Source organism: Acartia tonsa, chromosome 5 (assembly GCF_053477335.1).
Source record: "Acartia tonsa isolate MP-2025a chromosome 5, ASM5347733v1, whole genome shotgun sequence".
In the NCBI taxonomy this organism is placed as follows: domain Eukaryota; kingdom Metazoa; phylum Arthropoda; class Copepoda; order Calanoida; family Acartiidae; genus Acartia; species Acartia tonsa.
In genome coordinates, this window is record NC_137264.1 from 22,448,874 (window position 1) to 22,469,713 (window position 20,840).

Here is a 20,840-nt window from a genome sequence, read left to right on the forward strand (position 1 = left end):
TCAAATTTATTCATCTTATGTTGGTGTGAAAGTATAATAAATATGTGTTATAAATAGTAAGAAACAAGGAAGTGGGGGGGGGGGGGGATGCCGGGGAGGATGTGATTTTTTTCTACCTCTGTGGGCAAGAAAAGAATTAGGAAACAATTACCCCCATTTTTTTATGGTATACTTATTTGTGGGTGGGGGGGGGGGGGGGGGGGCAAAAACATTTTGGCTGTCAAATGTAAACTATTAGGCAATTTGTAAAAACTTAGGAATTTGAGTCGCTTCCAAATAAATTTAATGGATTGTATAAAAGTTTGAGGGGGTGGGGGCTAGTACCCACACTCTGGGTGTTAAATGTAAAAAAAAAGAATCCTTATTTGTAACAAGCTTAGGCTTTGAATCGTCAAAAAATGTATGAGTTTGATTCAAAGGGAATGAATAAATCATCTACATCTTCTGATTTTTCTTATATTGTAGGGAAACCAAAAATCATCCAAGAGTTGTAGAGTAGCTTTGCTACAAAATATACAGTGTGTTTTTTTTTATGAGAACTTTTTTGAAAGCAATTTTACCCCACTTATAGTTATCAGAATTTAATGATTAATGGCTTATTTTCTTCATTTTTTAATGCAATTAATAGAACACCAAAAAATATTTCACTTTTTATTTAAAAAGTACAGTTAAATCTAAAATTCAAAACTTAGGTGTCAACATCTAAAAATGGTTTTAGCGCATTTTTCTTATGCCTAAATCTTCCACCCTTTGCAGGAAAAAATTGGATTTTCTTAAGTCGACTTTGGGGGCCAGTACTCCCTCCCTGGTTGAGATATGACCTTCAAACTTTGATATGTTTTAGTACATGTCCCCAATAGTAACTGTAGACATTTTGAACAATTTTGAAGCATTTAGCAGCCATTCTTGCAAAAGGTAGAATATTTGAGCATAAGAAAAATGCGCTAAAACCAATTTTAGATGTTGACACCTAAGTTTTGAATTTTAGATTTTACTGTACTTTTTTAATAAAAACTGAAATATTTTTTTGGTGTTCTATTAATTGCATTAAAAAACGAAAAAAATAAGCCATTAATCATTCAATTCTGATAACTATAAATTGGGTAAAATTGCTTTCAAAAAAGTTCTCATAAAAAAAACACACTGTATATGTATCACTGAAGAACACTGCGTTGGCAGGATAATATTGTCATCATACCTTATCTAATATCAAATATATATCAGCCATATTGAGGTATATTTATATAAAAGTAACACTATTTAAGGAAGAAAAAATTTCTAGGGACAATTTCTCCCACTATTGTTTTACTCTAACGTTGGGAACTAATTGTAATCCATTATACCATCCCCATATCTCTGGTGTTATTTGATGCATTGTCCCATATTTTTCAGATCAATGAATCTATTATACATGTAACATAACCATGAATATCTTGTATATAAAGAATGTCTGCTAAACATAATAATAAAGCCGAAGCTTTTAATAATGCTTATAAAAATGACTTTATTGTGGCCTAACATTGGTCAAATAAAATGCCTATAAAAATGACGTCATACTAGACTACAATAGGACGATTCTATGGTGCTTACAGGTCCAAAGACTATCCAAAGAGTTAGTATATATGTATATATTTATGGCTCAAAACCCAAACTCATAGGCTAGCCTTAAATATTAAATATAATTCAACCTTCTTTTGGTATTAGAAATACCAAAATAGTTATTTATCGCATCGTTTTAAATTTATTAACACCTTTCCGCGGAAGTTATGATGAAAAGTTATAATATTAAAACCTGTTTTGTTAGACCCTAGAGGCCGATACGATACATGATTTATTAGAATGGCAGAACCTGTTCTAATCCAGAGGATATTAATCGGTTACGAAACCATACTGGAAAGAAGATTATAATTATTTAAAATGGTTTATTCATAAATATATTTTTAACAGAATTAATATCAATATACATAATTGGACCAGCAATTTACTACATCAAATATAATTTAAACAATAAGTACATTCACATATGTAAAATTTTGATAAAATATCTAAAAATTTGAAAGATCACAAAACATTATAAAAATTTAAGGTCAAAATATTAAATACATTGATTATAATATATTACAGAATAAGTTTAATAAAATATTAGAAATAATGAAAAATTTAATGTATGTAAATTGTAAAATTCAATGGTTCGGCTGCCACATATAAGCCGCAAAAATAGACAATTTTTAAGAACCCAAACGAGATCAAATTTGCGAATAATGCGCGGCATACACACGGCTGCCAAACACTTAAAAAAAATAAAAAGCCCTAAGGGGGAGATTGAAAATTATTTAATGTTAAAAAAAACATTTAAGACATTAAAGATTAAAGTGATAATCGTGATAATTTAATTTATCTACAATTCAAATAATGCAAAAAACATATACATAAGAAATAAAAAATAAATGATAAAAAAAAATTAATATTGAAGCTCAAAGTGGGATTAAATTGTGATAATTTAATTTACATACAATTCAAAAAATGTAAAAAATATATATAAGAAATAAAAAATAAATTTATTTAGTCCAATAGAGAATACTATTTTAAAACACAACAATATTTTTATTTTCTTAACCTTTTTATATCAACTTTAAAAAAAGATATTTGATAACTTAATATTTCAACGATTTTTTTAACAATTTCAATTTATCCATCCTTATTAGTTTTTCGATCCAGATTTAGAATATCCTTTCTGAAAATTTGCATATGATTGAAATGTTGTGATTGAAAACTCTATTCATTTTTTGTATGATAGGACTAACATCAAAAAAGTGTGATTTCGGTATAATTCTCTTTTACAGTATAGCTTCTCATTGGTCCTTGGAAGGTTTTTAACTACTTTGAGGGAGGGAACCTCCCCCATCCAAAGACAACAGCTATTTAAAAAAAATTACCAATTAAATTTATTGTTTACTTTTCTTTCGTAAACTAAAAATGAGGGGTCGAATACCCGGCTCCTCCCAAATTTAAGTGCCCCTAGAGGCCTCTAGGGGGCGTAACCGCTAGTTATATATAAAGTAATGGATGTGAAACAGAGCATTAGTAATGCAAAAGGAAATTTAAACTTTTTACACTTCAAATCTTCAACAAATATTGAAAAGAAAAAAATGTTTTAATATTGTACAGGAAATTCAAATATCAAGTGGGAGGAAATGTGTAAGACCGCAAACTGTCATAACAAGATAAAGCATTTATATTATATTAGGGTTGGGCCGGATACTTTTTTGGCCGGATACCGGATATCCGGCTGATTTCAAACGCCGGATATCCGGTAACCGGCCGGATATCCGGCAAATATCCGGTTATCCGGCCAAATTACCGGATATCCGGCCGGATAACCGGCCAAATTACCAGATACTAAAGTAGCAAAAAAAATTTCTTCAAAAATCTTATATTAATTTACATAAAGTTAAACTTGTTCAGAAAAAATGTTCTTCTAGCTTCAATAATAAGAAAATTATAACCATTTAAAATTTTAAAAAGCAGAGATTTTTGGTGTAAAGTATAAAAAATTATAGAGCCGGATATCCGGCCGGATAGTTTCAATATCCGGTATCCGGCCGGATACTGAAAATGGCCGGATATCCGGCCGGATATCCGGCCACACCCACCGGATATATTATATATTATTGATTATTAAGCAAAATATAATGTGTCCTATTTTTAAAAAAGTAGTAGGGTTATTTTTCCATCTTGCTAACCACTGAACCGATTGGGTTCTCCATTTAAGGGTATCTTTCATACAAAGGCTATTATTCTGCTCCTCCCGCCCCCACTTTATCCTTATAAGACAGATGCTAGGGGCGCAGCCGGCAGAATTATAACTTCAATAACTTAATAGACAGAGGAGCTATATGTCAATATTTCAATTTAAAACAACTGAAATATTCACGCAACTTCGTCATGAGTTACAAAGACATGGAAACGAAGATTTATAAAAACACTTTGTATGTCAAAATTTATGCCTCACATTTCTAATAAATAATGCCTTAAAAACAAAAATAATTTTCTAACTCTTAAGGGGCTCTAATCATTTGCTGTTTCATTTTTTGTTAAGTTAGATTTGATTTTATCTTATTTAAACATTAAACAATCTCTACAGACCTTTTTGCCTATATGAATAAAATTGTTCTTGTCTGAAAGAATATTATTATCATGGTTTTTACAACCATCAAACTTTTCACTTTTATAACTTTCTATGGAGTTTTCTAATATTGAGAGGGACTTTGTATTACCCGATACTCCTATACTAGAATTATTTTTCCAATAAGGCTTCTAAACCTATTCATATCTGCTGGATATAAATCATAAATAAAAATCATAGAATTAAGACCAGTTTTGGTAGCCCTGTCCTTCAGCCGGTCGAGTCTAACAAAACTGGTTTAAATTTTATAATCTTTTATCTAAATGTCCGCGGAAATCTGTCTATAGTACGATGCGATAAATAACTATCTTTAAACAAAAAATGTGTAAAGACTATGGTTGGGTGTTACACTAAATTTCAGTTGTTTTGCTAAGGTTAACTAGGGAAAGAAAAATCACTGCAGGGTTATGGCTTCCAGCTAAACTATTCGTACTCTACACAAACTTTTCTTAATCAAACGTACTTTAGAGTGTTGAGGGGGTTGGGTACAACCAACAGAATAACGGAATATACCAAATATTATTTCTCTTGGCTCCTGGGAATAAAACTTAAGACTAGAAAAATAAAAGTTAAAGCAAGGATCAATATATCCAAAATAACATAATTTTCATCTTTTTATCCCATTTTTTGTCTTGTACAGTTTTAGGCCTATGAAAATTCCCCCTTCTCTCTCAAGGTTTTCTTAATTTTGTGAATTTTCGGTGTTTTAAGCGATGATAACCACCTTCCCCCTTCCTTTCCCACTCACCCATCTAATATTTGAAATAAATTGAAAATAAGAGGGGGGGGGGGAGGATACCAATGCTGAAGATGTGAAAGCTCCGAATTATTTTTCAAACTGACAGATAAATCTAAACCAAAGAGTTACAGCTACACTTTGAAATAGTTGACAGAAGTTTTAACAAAATTAAAATTTGTACCTTTTTATTTTTTTTTATTTTGAGTCTGGCTAACTTCAAAGATTCCTAATCTATTAATTAGATTAAAAAATTAGTAAACCTTAATGAAAATCATTAACAATTTAATCAAAATTAGAATAAAAGTTTCGAAATTGTACCTAATTGTTAAAGAAAGTTTAATAATATTCTATGAGAATTTTTTTTAAATACATAGAATAAAAGACAATACATAAAAAAAAAATTCAAAACGTTTGCAATTTGTATTTTTCATATTAAATTTTAGTTATTGAACTGTTAAAAAAAGATGTTAATAAAATGCAAGTATTTTTTTTAAAAACTAGTTCCTAAACTTAAGTTTTCTAATTAACACATTTTTGGACATTTTGAATTTTGATTGGTTGGTTCAGTAAGTTCATTTTCATACCCCTTTAGATCCCTGCATTTTTACATAAGTTAATGTACTTTTGTTGAATTCATAATAAATACAAATTATTAAAAATATTTTAAAACAGCTTAAATAGCCAAAAACAGTTAGATATTATAGTCTTTTAAATATATTCCCTTTGTTACATAACTCTACATTTGTTTTCAAAGGTACGAATTATTTTATAGTCTTTAAATATTGACTGGTGAAAATTAATATAATTTTACATTATTGATATTTATACATAAAACATTTAACAAACATAAATACCATAAACGTTTAATGTGGTGAGTTTTTCAGATAAGCCTTATACGGCCATAGCTCAAAAAGAATTCAAAGGTTTTTTTTATTTCTGCTGCTGTATTTAAACCGATATTTTGCACTATTTACTTTCAAAGCTTGCCCGGAAATGCATGCCTCACTTTGATTTTTGAACATGAATTTATAATGTCTTTAATAAAAATATTTTTTAAGGCCTTTTGGGTAGAAACGATACAAGTAAGTTTCATGGAAACATATATTAATACTTGTTTATAAATTAGCGAATACGCCCCCTTAGAGGCCTCTAGGGGAACTTGAGGTGTAAAAGTCGAATCGCCCCTCCTTCCAAAGTTTCAATTTTAGCTTGGCAAAGAAAATTTTCGAAAATGAAATTGGAGGGGGGGGGGGGTGGTTGTCGTTTTTTTCAAGAGACTATTTCTCCCTTAAATAGTTATAAACCTTCCCAGGAACTATGAGAATATACACTGTAAATGAGAACCATATCGGTTCAGGAGATAGCAAGAACCTTCGTCGGTTCAGACAGAGTAAAACACTGACAGACACAGATCCTGATACTTTTTTTAAAAGGATATCTAAAGAAATCATTTTTAAGATTTTGAAGAAAATTAGTTACAAAAAGATTAAATTTACATTAAAGTCAAGAAATTTGAAAATATTTTTGGCAGTTATGAAAATAATATTAAATTTTCTTTTTGACTTATAATATTTGACACGATACCTTTTGAAATTATATAGGCAACTTTGTAGTACATGTAAGCTTATAATAAGTTTTAAGCTGCTTTTTTAAAGTATTTCAAATTTTTACACTTTTTATAATATTTTTGACTTAAGAACATTAGGTATATGATTTTAGTTTTTCTTCAAGATTTAAACTAGAGCAGCGTGACGGTGATTTCTTGATTTAAAGTTGACAACTTCTTTGAAAATACATTCTTTCAGAGTGCTTGTTGGTAGATCATCTATTTCAACCTAAAAAATAAAGAATTTCTATATTATTCTTGCCTTGGATTAAGGACGTCCAAGCTTTTTTTCTATGGGGGTTAAATTTTGTAGGGTTAAAATAGGCTTTGTAGGGTTAAAATTTGAGGGGGGTAAATTACTCACACCCCCATGGGGGTCCCTTCCTTGGATGCTTGTAGATCTATTGGTCACTCTAAAGCAAAAGATCTCAGCAAATGCCTGACCACTGGATTAAGCTTTTCATGGAACCTGTAAATGATCTATTGATGGCTTTAGGCTTTTTTTTCTAGAACTTAAGAACTTGGTACAAATAATTACCCCCTCCGACATAATATTTTATTTTATAAAGTAGTAAGTTTTTTGTCTCAAGCTCAAGACTTCATTAACTGCTATACCGATTGAGTTTAAGGGTAACTTCACATAGATAACAGGATGGTTATAAGCTATTTTTAAAATTTTTGAATATAATGCAACTAGAAGCTAGGGGCGCAGCCACTGGTGTTTTGATAAAGTGGAAAAGTATATAATACAATATGTTTAAACTCTACGAACTTGTTTTTTACTAGATATATTTCTGTGCAAAGTTTCATATTATAATCAATTATATATGTTCTTCATCTAGATAGATGAGTTAATCCTAAATTAAATAGGTATGACTTCTGTCTCAATATTTATATTTAAAAGTATGTTCTATAAGATCTCTCAAAATGCTAGAGATTTGATTCAAATCTCATAGAAAAGCTTCATACATGTAAGGGGCATTTTTAAATGTAAATATTGTGTACTTTAGACTTAAACAAAGTGTTTGATGAACCATGATTATTTGGAGCCAAACAGATCAACCAAAAAGTATGTTTCCTGTTAAAAAAAAAGCGAAAAAAATCCTTTTTTTCGAATATACCAATTCTTATATATATTCTTGGAAATTTACTAACCAATATCAAATCTGAACATGAAACATGTTTATTGTCAATAAACTATACACGCTTCATTATTGGATTAATTCATGGTTGCCATAGCAAACTTTTGGATCTGTGTTTACATTGGAATATAATTATAAAGTGGGTTAATCAGAGATAAAGGGATGGGACAATGGATCTAAAATTCATTCTTTTGGTTTTGTCTAAACTTTGGGTACTGAACTAACGCAACTTAGTTCATTTTGGGCAATAGCGCGCAATGCAGCATATTTTTAACAATCCTAGCAGATCATGAAAAGAATCTGAATAGGTAATTCTAAAGAGAAAGAAACCTTGCTATATTAAATATATTAAAGAATTTAAAAAGAAATTAATTCTAAAATAATGAATAATAAAAACTATAGTTTGGCAACCGTTATTTGTTTTCCTTTATTTAATATCCATAATTAGAAATATCAATTAGAAAGATGTATAATATCAACTTATTTCATAGACATACAAATGTAAATACAATCTATGTAGTAGGGATGGTAAATATATATCAAGACAATTTCATTCGTCTTTCTGTTCGATCTTTTGTAGTAAATAAAAATAATTGTTTTTTAATTGAATTTTTAACAGAAATGTTCCTATTACATATTTTTTTTGTATCCTATAAAGAGTTACTTTACTTTTTTCAATATTTCAGTAAAACTTATGGACATCAAAGAGCAGGTATGTCCTTCCATAATTTTAGGTTAGTATAGTACAGTTTTTGAGCTAATCATTGGCAAATCTGTTTGGTAAATCAGCCTCAGACCTCTCCCCCCCCCCCCAGTTCTTCGAATATATGGGCTCGAAAAATAAAATAACCCCCTACCCCACCCCCCCAAAAAAAATATTGAAGTAAACACACCAATCCACTCTTGGGGCGAAGCAATTAGCATTATATTAAAAATATTATGTATATCCATTATCATATTACAGGAAACATATTCAATCATAATAAAACAAAAAAAACCTATTTATTCCATATGCAAAAGTAAGATATACAATAGAATAATGGTTATTTCTCACATCGTATTATAAACAGCTTTCCGCGGATATAAAATATACAATTATAAGACTAAAACAAGTTTTGTTTTAGCCCCGAGATGCCGAAAGCACGGGCTAAATCCACTAATACACCGGTTTCGAATGAATACGAGACACATTTACTATGTAGTTTTGAATGTACACTATAATGTATGTCTCCGAATATGTGATGCTGTTGTGTAAATTGGATTTACTTGTCTGCTATTTAGGATAGAAGAATGTTTTTTTTGTGACTACTCCTATGGCCAATGAGAACTTTCTATATCATTCTTTACTTGTAAGTTTTATTATGAAATTGTAAATTCCTCAGCTGCTATCAAAGATATTTTTATAGAAAAACTTTTGACTATTAAGTCAGTGTGTCTACTTTGTAACTCACGTTCAAAGACAGTCCATCCATCGCTATAAGGAATATTTTTTAAAGTGTGAATTGTAATTATGTTTATTGCTACTGACCAATAACTACTCCATTACTAACTCTTTCCGCCTGTAGGTTACCAAATTTCCAGACGGTTTGACGGACGTGCAGACAGACAAAGTGAGTTATAAAGTAGCTACGCGACAAAAAAACAAGTATTACCTCAAAACTGAAAGGTTTCTCAGCCACTGGCTCGTCCTAAATTAATAGATAAACATAAACAACTATTTCTATAAAAAGCGCAGTAAAATAAAGCTAACAAAATATTTAAAGAAACAGTAAGATATTAAAGAGCATAAGTTTTGGATAATACATTTATTCTGTTTTAAAACAAAATTAGTTAACAAACAAGATTTTAATTTTGTTATGTATGTAGAAGACGGGCTTTTATGTTTTTAGAATAACCGCTAAAAAATAAATAATACAAAGGAAGAGAACCACCTTACATTTTGGTTTTAAAAATAAAAAGTAAAATAGAGAATTTTGTGGTTGAGTTTCTCCCCTGAGGCGATTCTTCTAGGTACCTTCTCCTAAAATAGTTATAAACCTTCTCTGGGCATATAAGAAGTTTCACTGTAAAGGAGAAACATATCGATTTAGCAGAATTTGAGATCGTTTGGTACAAACACACAGACAGACATCCAGGGTTCTTTTATATAGTAGGCCTAGCGTCCCTACCATCTTGTCGGCTTTGTATTCAAGGGGATAGATATGACACAGAAAAATAGTTTAAAACTATTCCAATCATTAATTAGTCTATAATCATCCCGTGATCTATGTGAAGCTTCCCTGTAAGGGAGAACTCAATCAATTTAGTCCTCAGACAAAAAAAAACATAGTACTTTATATAATAGGATATGCATTTATCTAATTTATTAAGTTCATGTCAAAGTTTAAGTTTAATGAAATCTGAAGTTTCTAAATTAATTTATTAATATAATGTCAAACCATACAACAGATTATATATATATATCTGAGTTATGGTTTTATGTACAGTTGTACGCAGTTTTGAAAATGAGAAATTAGCTACTGTCTAGGGTCATGATTCTTGATTTTCACAGACTCAATATTATAGTCAGTTTGGTCAACTTTTAATGATTTTAAAAGCCTAAAATTTGCATATTGTAATAGTTATTTATCGCATCGTATTATAGACAGCTTTCCGCAGATAGCAAAACGATAAATTATAAGATTAATTCTAGTTTTGTTGGGCCTGGGGGTCCAAAACCCCATGCTTATAAAACTGGTATTACTGGTATTAATATTATGATTTTTCATTTCACTATTTATAGAAAATAATCTTTGTACAATACGGTACATGAATTTTAGGCTGAGAACCGGTTATAGTCCAGAGGATATTAATCGGTTTCGATGCCTGGAAACATATATCTCGCACTGGGCACTGTAATATAATAATTCTATTTGATAGAGGCTTCCATACAAACATATTAGGATTAGGTCATGGATACAGGAACACGGCAATACATGATAATTTAATATCAACCCATTCTAGTTAATGAATACCGTCTTTGACCTTTATTTATGGTAAACTAGCGGCTGCATCCCAGGCCTCTAGGGCTCTGTATTCTAATGGCAGAAAGGGAGCAGAAAAATATCCAAAAATATCCAAGGACTTAATTGAAAAATTAATTGCCTAAAACCAACCCGAGAATACATGAAAGTTCTTTAAAATGGAGAACCCAATCGGTTTAGTGGTTAATTAGATCTAAAGCTACAGACAAAAAACCTTCCCAGCTTATATACTTGGATATTGCGTAAATAAATGTTCAAAATTAATACATAAAAATTAAATTGTTCTTTCTCTCCCTGATGAGAATAAAGTTTAAATCTTATAAGATTATTAAAACTTTAGTAAATACATAAGATTAAGCAGTGCAAAATCAAACCATACATATTTGATTCTATATTAAAGTACTAACGGCTACGCCCCTAGATACCTCTTGGGGGCATTTGAAGTGCCATTGGGGAGGGTTAAGTCGACCTTCCACCCAATTTCAATTTATTTTTCGGGTGGTAATTTTTTAGGAGCGATTTCTCTTTGGAGGGTGGTGATACCTGCCCCCCAAAACGGACCTACCTATGAGAATCTACATTGTAAAGAAGAAACTTATCGGTTAGCAGTTTGTTAGATCCCTTAGAAAAGACAGGAACACACAAATAGATATTCTGTTGATTTTATAAAAGAATAGTGAGAATATAATTCTAATGTACAAGGACGCATCGGTGACTGTCTGTTCATCAATATCTCGTAAATGGATGGACAGTTACGATTCACCTTTTAAAGGGAGCTGAATGTAAAAAATGTTCTACAAGCGTAAAGTTGTAATAAAATCCACATCAAACAAGCATATTTTTTCAATGTTATTTGATCAAGTAAAATATACTACAGTACACAGTTTTAGGAATGTGTTCTAATTATTGTCTATGTAAAAGAATATCTGTATGCCCATACATAAAATAAAATTTGAATAGTTTAAGACATAGCTAGTCTAGAAGATTTACATTTTTGTGGCAATTAATCAAATACTTAATTAGGTAGTTCCGTTTTATTTTAAAATCCTTTAATATAAAGTATTGAGGTCTTTTGTCTGAAGCTTATGATATCAGAAATTGATTGTTCGAATGGGTTTTATTCAGAGAAACTTTAAAATTGTAAGTGGGAGGTTTTAGGCTATTTTTCAGACCTGCCCTCTTCCAAACTACCATAGTAAATAGGGGCGAGAGAGAGAGAGAGAGAGAGAGAGGAAAAGAGAGAGAGGAAGAGAGAGGAAGAGAGAGAGAGGAAGAGAGAGAGAGAGAGAGGAAGAGAGAGAGAGAGGAAGAGAGAGAGAGAGGAAGAGAGAGAGAGAGAGAGAGAGAGAGAGAGAGAGAGAGAGAGAGAGAGAGAGAGAGAGAGAGAGAGAGAGAGAGAGAGAGAGAGAGAGGAAGAGAGAGAGAGAGAGAGGTACATACCTGTGGGTCATAGTAGTTCTCCAGGTATGGATGTGCCAGTGCCTGTTCAATGCCAAGTCTCTGGGTAGGCGAGAAGGCCAGGAGGTTGGATAACAGGTCTAGGCATCTGAAATTTGGTAGTTGTTTATCAAAAAAATCTATTAGTAAAGAAATCTGGCTTTTTAGGCCAAAATGTAAATGATTAAAAAAAGGCAAAAAAGTGGAGAATGTTTATTGTTTAAAGAGTATAAAAATGTAAACAATTGTAAATGTAAAACACATAAATAAAATTGAATGCTGTGTATACTTCAAAACTGTTAATTTTGTTATACTTATATTTCATTTTCCAAAAAGAAAAAGAAAAAGAAGTAAATCATAATCACTACAAAAGTTTGTTAAAACAGTATATATTATATACATATAAATAGTATATAGCAGTAATAGTAAGCTGTAATCTTTATCAATAAAGTAAATATTAAAATGAATAAAATATTCATGACATTAGGAGTTAGAGTAGGGGGAATGCCTTAGCCAAAAACAGGCGCAACTCATTTCCATACACAATTAGGATTCCTAGACAAAGAGTTGGTTGCCTATTGGGTGTTACTTAATACTATGGGCAATTGAGCGCGTTATACTGCAATTCACATGCAAAGTATGTTCAAGGTGGAGTGCTTAGGTACTTGTACCCAAAGTGTCACTGAGCCACCAGGAGGTCACCATCAAGAAACCACTATTTTGATTTGAAATTAATTATTCTTCAATTTACAAAGGTTGGTAGAAAAGCTAAAAATATTTGTTGTTATGAAGAAGTGCTTCTAAACTGTTTTAGATGCCGCAGTAATAAACTAGGGTAGGTCTTCAATACCACATATTAGTATACTACAAGTGTATCATGATAACATAAGCAATAAGCATGGATGTTAAGAAGTGAAGTAAACAGAGAGAGAGAGAGGGGACAATGGGCTGTTTATTTCACAAGTCCCAAAGTTGTATAATGAAGTTTTCTTATTCGTTAGCTTAACAACTTTGGGAACTTGGTTGGTTCATGAAGTTAAGTGTTTAAACATTTCAACCACTAATTTTAATTTACTTAAGGGGTAATTTTGTGTATTATTATGGGGGATGTACATCAATTTATCGGGCATTGTCTTATCCCTTTAGATTCCTGGAAGTAAAGGGGAAGTGGCAGTTTGCACTATCTTAATGATATGATGACTTGCTATAGTCATCTATATGTTTGTGTGGAACTGAAGAAACACTCTAAACTCTATCCCTGACTTTAAGATATCATATCACATGCAGGGAACTCCAGTCAATATATCCATGTATATCCTATATCCATTGTAGGGAGAGAGAGAGAGAAATCTATAATCCAAAGTAGAACGATGTCTGTCTGTCCGTCCGTCCGTTCATCTGTCCCTGAAGATTTTGGTATCACTGAACCGATCGGGATGAGAGCTGTTCTTGCACGAAGTGTACCTACCAGTGGTTCAAGGAAGTGGAGAGCAATACTGAAGGTTCTACCATGCAGGAAGGTCGCCACAGAGGATCCAGTCTAAACGCAGCTCACCCCCTACCCCTACGGGGGGTTCAAGAAGGGCTAACTACCCATCTTGGTAGAAAAACATAGTTACTGAAATGTTTACGAATCAAAACCAAATATTACCTGACCAAAGTGCACAAGAAGCTTCAGAAATGGAGAACAGGATGGCTGGCTGGCAAACCCAACGTGGACCAGACAGGCGGATGATCTTGAGCACAAGGTCTTCAGTTAGGATAGGGTGCTGGAATGTTCAAACAATGTTCCAAGCGGGAAAAACCGAAATAGTGTTAAATGAAATGAATAGGTACAATGTTCAAATCCTGGGATTAAGTGAGTCAAGGTGGATAGGAACAGGTGAAGAAAACCTCAGAGATGGTGTCAAGCTACTCTACTCTGGTCACAGTCAACAAAATGCAAAACATACACAAGGAGTAGCATTTATGCTATCAAAAAGTGCACAAAAATCACTCAAAAGCTGGGAACCCCATGGACCAAGAATCATAGAAGCATTTTTCAAAACCTCCATGAAAAATATTAATCTGAGGGTTGTCATGTGCTACGCTCCAACAAATGAAGCTGAAGATCTAGCTAAAGACAACTTCTTCAGTAAGTTGGAGAGTGTGATTCAAAAAAAGTACTCAGCTAAGGATATCCTTATCCTTATGGGTGATATGAATGCAAAAGTTATGAAAGAATAATGGGTAAACATGGCCTTGGAACTATGAATAATAATGGTGAACGGTTTGCTGACTTTGGTCTGGAGAACAACCTGGTTGTTGGAGGCACTGTTTTTCCTCACAAAACAGTACATAAATATACATGGACATCACCAGGTGACAGAGTTAGGAACCAAATAGACCATATCTGTATTTCCAAGAAATTCAGAAGATCTCTGTTAGATGTGAGAACTAAGAGAGGTGATGATTGTAACTCAGACCATAACCTAGTTATAGCAAAAATACAACTTAAACTTAAATTTATGAGAAATGAAAATTCCTACAGAGAGAAGTACAATTTAAATAAACTAGTCAACCCTGAAGTCAACCATGAATTTACATTGAAACTTAAAAATAAATTTGCAATTCTGACAAATGACATAGATACAGATGACGAAGATGATGAAAACTCTACCAACAACTTGGATACTGTTGAAACAACATGGGAGTACATAAAAAATTCCTACAATGAAGTATGCAAAGATGTTTTGGGTAAGAAAAAAAGAGAGGAGGAAGAATGGCTTTCAGTTAATAGTCTGAATCTTATTGAACAGAGAAAAGAGTTAAAGTTAAAACTCTGCAACTCTGACAGCTTGGAGCTCAAAGAATCCTACAGAATCCTGTCAAAAAGAATCAAAAAAAGTGTCAGGAGTGATAAACGAGACTACGTTGATGCACTTGCTACCAAGGCTGAAAGTGCCGCAGCAAGAAATGATTCAAAAAAAGTCTACAATATCACTAAAAAGCTTATCAATAAGAAAGCATCCTCAGCCCCTCTCATAAAGGATAAAGAAGGAAATACTCTCTCATCCTTTGAAGAACAGCAAGCCAGATGGGTTGAACATTTTAACAATGTTCTTAATCGGCCCCCTCCAGTAGGTAATATCAATATCCCTGATATCGATGAAGACCTTGCTGTGAATGTGGCTGCACCTACAAAAGAAGAAATCCTTAAATCAATTAGCTCTCTAAAAAATGGTAAAGCAGCTGGTCCTGATGATATACCAGCAGAAGCCATGAAAGCCAGCCAAGAGGTTTCTGCAGATGTAATAGAATTACTTCTTAAGAAAATATGGGAGAAAAACAAGATCCCTCAAGACTGGAAAGATGGACATCTTACTGTCCTTCCTAAAAAAGGAGATCTATCTATCTGCGATAATCACAGAGGCATAATGCTTCTGTCAGCTCCTGGCAAAGTGCTTAGCAAAATACTGCTAGAAAGATTAAAATCTGCCATTGACCAAAAACTAAGGAAAAACCAAGCAGGATTCAGGTCAGGCAGATCCTGCTCAGACCAAATTGTAACACTAAGAGTTATTATTGAACAATGCTTAGAAATGAGAAAACCCTGTATTATTAACTTTGTTGACTACCAAAAGGCATTTGATAGCTTGGACAGGAACACCTTATGGAAAATACTGGCCTTCTATGGTATCCCCAGAAAGATTATTGAAATAATTAAATGCATGTATGATAATCAAAATGTAAAAGTTCTCTTCAAAGGCAAGCTCTCTAACTCTTTTATTGTACTAACAGGAGTTAGACAAGGCTGTCTTTTGTCACCATTTCTATTCCTCCTTGCAATAGATTTCATTCTAAAATATTGCAATACTGGAAATGGCTTTCCTTGGGCTGGAGATGAAGAACTGGATGACCTAGATTTTGCCGATGATCTAGCAGTGATCTCTGACTCAGTTAACAAGATTCAAGACAAAACCAATGAAATCAAAGATAGATCAGAAGCAGTAGGATTATTAATCAATGCGGCTAAAACTAAGATTTTAAGAATTAACATTGACGACAACACACCTGTTCTGTTGGATAATGAGGAAATTGAAGCTGTAAACAGCTTCACATATCTAGGAAGCATTGTCAACAAAGAAGGTGGAACTGAAGAAGATGTAAACAGCAGACTAAAGAAAGCCAGAAATGCGTTTGGAATGCTTACAAAAATATGGAGATCAACACACATCAGAACAAATACAAAGATCAAAATATTCAACTCAAATGTTAAGTCTATTCTATTATATGGATCCGAAAGCTGGAGTCTTACTAAGAAACTAGAATCAAAAATACAAGTTTTTATAAATACCTGTCTCAGAAGAATATTAAAGATATTTTATCCACAAATTATTTCTAATACTGACCTCTGGAACCTTACCAAACAACCCCCCGTACATACCCAAATTAAGAAAAGATAATATAGATGGATAGGACATACTCTGCGGCGACCTATAACCGAGGTACAACGAGAAGCTTTGACCTGGGAACTAGAAGGCTCTAGGCGGCATGGTGCACCAAAGCTTACCTGGAGACGCAAGCTCACGTCTGAACTCAGAGAGCTAGACAAAACCTGGGAGGAGATTGAAGCCTTGGCACAAGTCAGAACATCTTGGCGAAGATTCGTGAACAGCCTAAGTCCCCCTGTCGGATAATATGGCTGTAAGTAAGTAAGTAAGAACCGATCGGATTCTACTCTTCAGGGTATATGCCAACTGGTACTGTGGTGGTTTTAGGCTATTTTCTTGGAGGGTGGGGCAGTCCAAACCCCCCAAAAAACAACCCCCCCCCAAATTTTTTTTTAAAAATATTGTTTTTGAAATTTTACGAATTCACGATTTTATGAATTTGCGATTTTATGAATTTTTACGCATTTGCGATTTTACGATTTTTTTTCGCATTTTTTTCAGCTGGTAGATGATAGAAGATGTAATAATACCTCTCAGGGTAAAGCCACGAAAGGCTAGGGGCAAAGCCGCTAGTAAATTATAAAACAAAGTCTTCCACCTCTTATAATAACTAGCGGTGTTACCAATGAGCTATTAATCATTATTGTGTTAAATAGATTTAAATATTATATTCAGGCAAATATTTAAAAAAAAAATTTGATCATAAACGACGAATCCTACCATTTATGAAAAGGAGTAAGCTGAATTATATATTCAATTGTGCTGTTTGCTTTTTGAGACCGATTATATTCTTAATCAATTTAGATTTACAAAAAAGAATGTGATTGTTTTGTAAAAAGCCCCTCTAAACTTTAGCTTTTTGTCTTCTTCAAAAGTTTAAGATTGGGTTGTAATATTTAACAATGAAACAGGGGCGAGTATTCAACCTCTTATTCTTTTTTCTTATGATTCCAATGACAATATTTTTGCATACTGTCATATCGACGATAACAGCTTGATTCCAGTTTAAAATAAATCTTATATTATTTCATAAAAATGAAAGAAGGTATATTACAAATAAAACATTTGTATGTAACATGTAGAAACATTTTATTAGGATTTCCAGTAACGTAACTACTTCTCTCTAACTAAGGTTTGTTTGTAAGTCTATCTCTCATGTCAAAATAAAATAACTGCACGAAGAGCACAGTAATAAATATAGAATACGTGGATATTGTGACAGGTGAAATTTTATCGTCTTATATTTTCATTTTATTACTCTATTAGTATCCATAAATAAGGTATAACCAACAAGGGAATTAAATCTAAAATAATATTTGGGGGGCAAATGGAGAGGTCGTCAATTTTATGATGTGTTGCCCCCCAACGACAGCTGAAAAACACGTATAGGTTTCGTGATTTTTTTCCGAATTAATTTCGTTATTGGTATGAGCTGATTAGTATCACAATCAGTTACGACCATAGAAGCACCTAGGGTCCGTTGGGGGGGGGGGGGGGGGCGAACCTTCCAATTTTATTGTAATTTTAATAAGAAAAAAGTATTAATTTTTTTTTTTGGGGGGGGGGGGGGGAAGAGGTTCATTTTTTCTATGAGTTATTTCTCTTGGAAGGGTTGTGGTACCCCATCCCAAAACAATTATAGCCCTTCCCATGACCTATTAGAAGCTACCCTGTAAAGGAAAATTATATCGGTTTAGCGGTTAGCGAGATCCTTCGGTACAAACAGATAAACAGACAGACATACGAACATCCTATTACTTTATTACATTAATTATTGCTTCGGCATTTGTAGACAAAATTGTGCTTGTTGTTTATATGGAGCATGACATAGAATGAAAATATCTCATAACATAAACATAAAAACTTTTACATTTTTGTAAACATCAAAAACTTTTTTATCACATTATTTTTACAACTTCGTCCAGAATAAATAAAAACAGATTTATTTTTTAATCTTTTTGGAGTAAAGCAGTTTAGAGATCTAAAGGGATAAGACAAGGGCCGATAAAGTGATGTACATCTCCAATGATGATACCCAAAATTAACACTTTTGTAGATTACAATTAATGGTTGAAACATTTGGACACTAAACCAACCAAGCTTATACCAATAACGAAATTAATTCGAAAAAAATTATGAAACCTATACGTGGTTTTCAGCTGTCGTTGGGGGGGCAGCATATAGTAAAATTGACGAAATCTCCATTTGCCCCCCAAATATTGTTTAAGATTTATTTCAATTGTTGGGTATAACTTATTCCTCGAACCAACCAAAGTTGTACAGCCAACGAATTAGAAAACGTTATTATAAAATTTTATGGGACTAGTGTTAAAAACAGCCCATTGTTCCCTTCCATTCAGAGAGCAATTACTATATAACGGTTACATGTACCATGGAAAAATACATGGATCTTTAGGGATAAGATCATTGTTTTACGCCCCATAATATATTTAGCAAAATAATGTAGATTAAAATCGTTGGTGAAAAAGTTTGGACAGCGCAAGCTTGTAATTACTCCTGCGCTATTTATCTAATAATATTTAGATCTTTGTTTAAAGGCGACTTGAAACTTCAGATAATAAGTTTGGTTGTCTTCACCATAGTTTTATAGATATGCGTTGCATGTTTATAAAATAATTTTTACGTAATGCTATCTATTGGAGATTTGTAATTAATACAAACCATTGCCTGTCATACGCTAATGTTAATCCACCATAATAAAAAATTGGCCATAGACAGTCTAATGGAATTATAACTACATACTTATTACTTATGCCATGACAATAAAGACACAATTTGTTGACAGGATGTATTGCTGGATTAAAATCGGTATCAGGATTTCTTGTATTCCAGGAGACTTACGTGGGTTCAGTATCAGTATATCTTGTATTCCAGGAGACTTACCTGGGGTCAGTATCAGTATATCTTGTATTCCAGGAGACTTACCTGGGGTCAGTATCAGGATATCTTGTATTCCAGGAGACTTACCTGGGGTCAGTATCAGTATATCTTGTATTCAAGGAGACTTACCTGGGGTCATTATCAGGATATCTTGTATTCCAGGAGACTTACCTGGGTTCAGTATTAGTATATCTTGTATTCCAGTATACTTACCTGGGTTTAGTATCAGGATATCTTGTATTCCAGGAGACTTACCTGGGGTCAGTATCAGTATATCTTGTATTCCAGTATACTTACCTGGGTTCAGTATCAGGATATCTTGTATTCCAGGAGACTTACCTGGAGTCAGTATCAGGATATCTTGTATTCAGGAGACTTACCTGGGGTCAGTATCAGTATATCTTGTATTCCAGGAGACTTACCTGGGGTCAGTATCAGGATATCTTGTATTCCAGTATACTTACCTGGGGTCAGTATCAGGATATATTGTATTCCAGGAGACTTACCTGGAGTCAGTATCAGGATATCTTGTATTCAGGAGACTTACCTGGGGTCAGTATCAGTATATCTTGTATTCCAGGAGACTTACCTGGGGTCAGTATCAGGATATCTTGTATTCCAGTATACTTACCTGGGGTCAGTATCAGGATATATTGTATTCCAGGAGACTTACCTGGAGTCAGTATCAGGATATCTTGAATTCCAGGAGACTTACCTGGGGTCAGTATCAGGATATCTTGTATTCCAGGAGACTTACCTGGGGTCAGTATCAGGATATCTTGTATTCCAGGAGACTTACCTGGGGTCAGTATCAGGATATCTTGTATTCCAGGAGACTGTTTCTCTTTTCTTCAGTCCCTCTACATATTGTCTGGCCTAAACATTTTGATAATGACGTTTATACTATTATTAGGAATTATTTTTTCCTATCAAAACTGTTAGGCAAAATATATATTGGTTGCACCTGGTACACAGATCGGCATGCTATATTTAAAAGATTTTTTTGCCTAATGACATTACACATATTTAAGTTTTACACACTAATGAAATATTCTAAACCATCCTAAGACTTTAATCTAAAAATGAAATACTAGCCTAAAACCACCCAAGGATTTATGTAAAGCATTCATAAGACAGATAACTTGATTAATTGAGTACTTATCGAAATCTTAAGCTACAGGCAAAAGAACCGTACTACTTTAAATAACAGGATTTGCCTGAGAAAAATTATCAACAAGCCGATATAATTTTAATTACATGTTGTTGTTGATTAAAAATTGCTATGGATGACTTTAAAATCATTAAAAGTTTAAATATAAACAATTCTAAAATGTTTTTTACTATCCCCTTACATAAAATAGTGAGTTTTTATT

The 20,840-nt window shown here is 32.8% G+C and overlaps 1 protein-coding gene across 2 annotated transcripts in view; it reads right to left on the reverse strand.

The window, feature by feature from the left end:
• Positions 1–4,976: 4,976 nt before the first annotated feature.
• Positions 4,977–20,840, reverse strand: part of LOC145319055 (mitogen-activated protein kinase 1-like) — a 61,990-nt gene continuing 46,126 nt past the window's right edge. For both annotated transcript variants that reach the window (XM_080160880.1, XM_080160881.1), the window contains exons 16-19: positions 20,267–20,343; positions 12,137–12,242; positions 9,326–9,361; positions 4,977–6,760 (exon numbers count right to left, since the gene is read on the reverse strand). In XM_080160880.1, the coding sequence (XP_080017006.1) occupies positions 6,659–6,760; positions 9,326–9,361; positions 12,137–12,242; positions 20,267–20,343 (321 nt within the window). In that variant the 3' untranslated portion in view covers positions 4,977–6,658. The remainder of the gene's footprint in view (positions 6,761–9,325; positions 9,362–12,136; positions 12,243–20,266; positions 20,344–20,840) is intronic.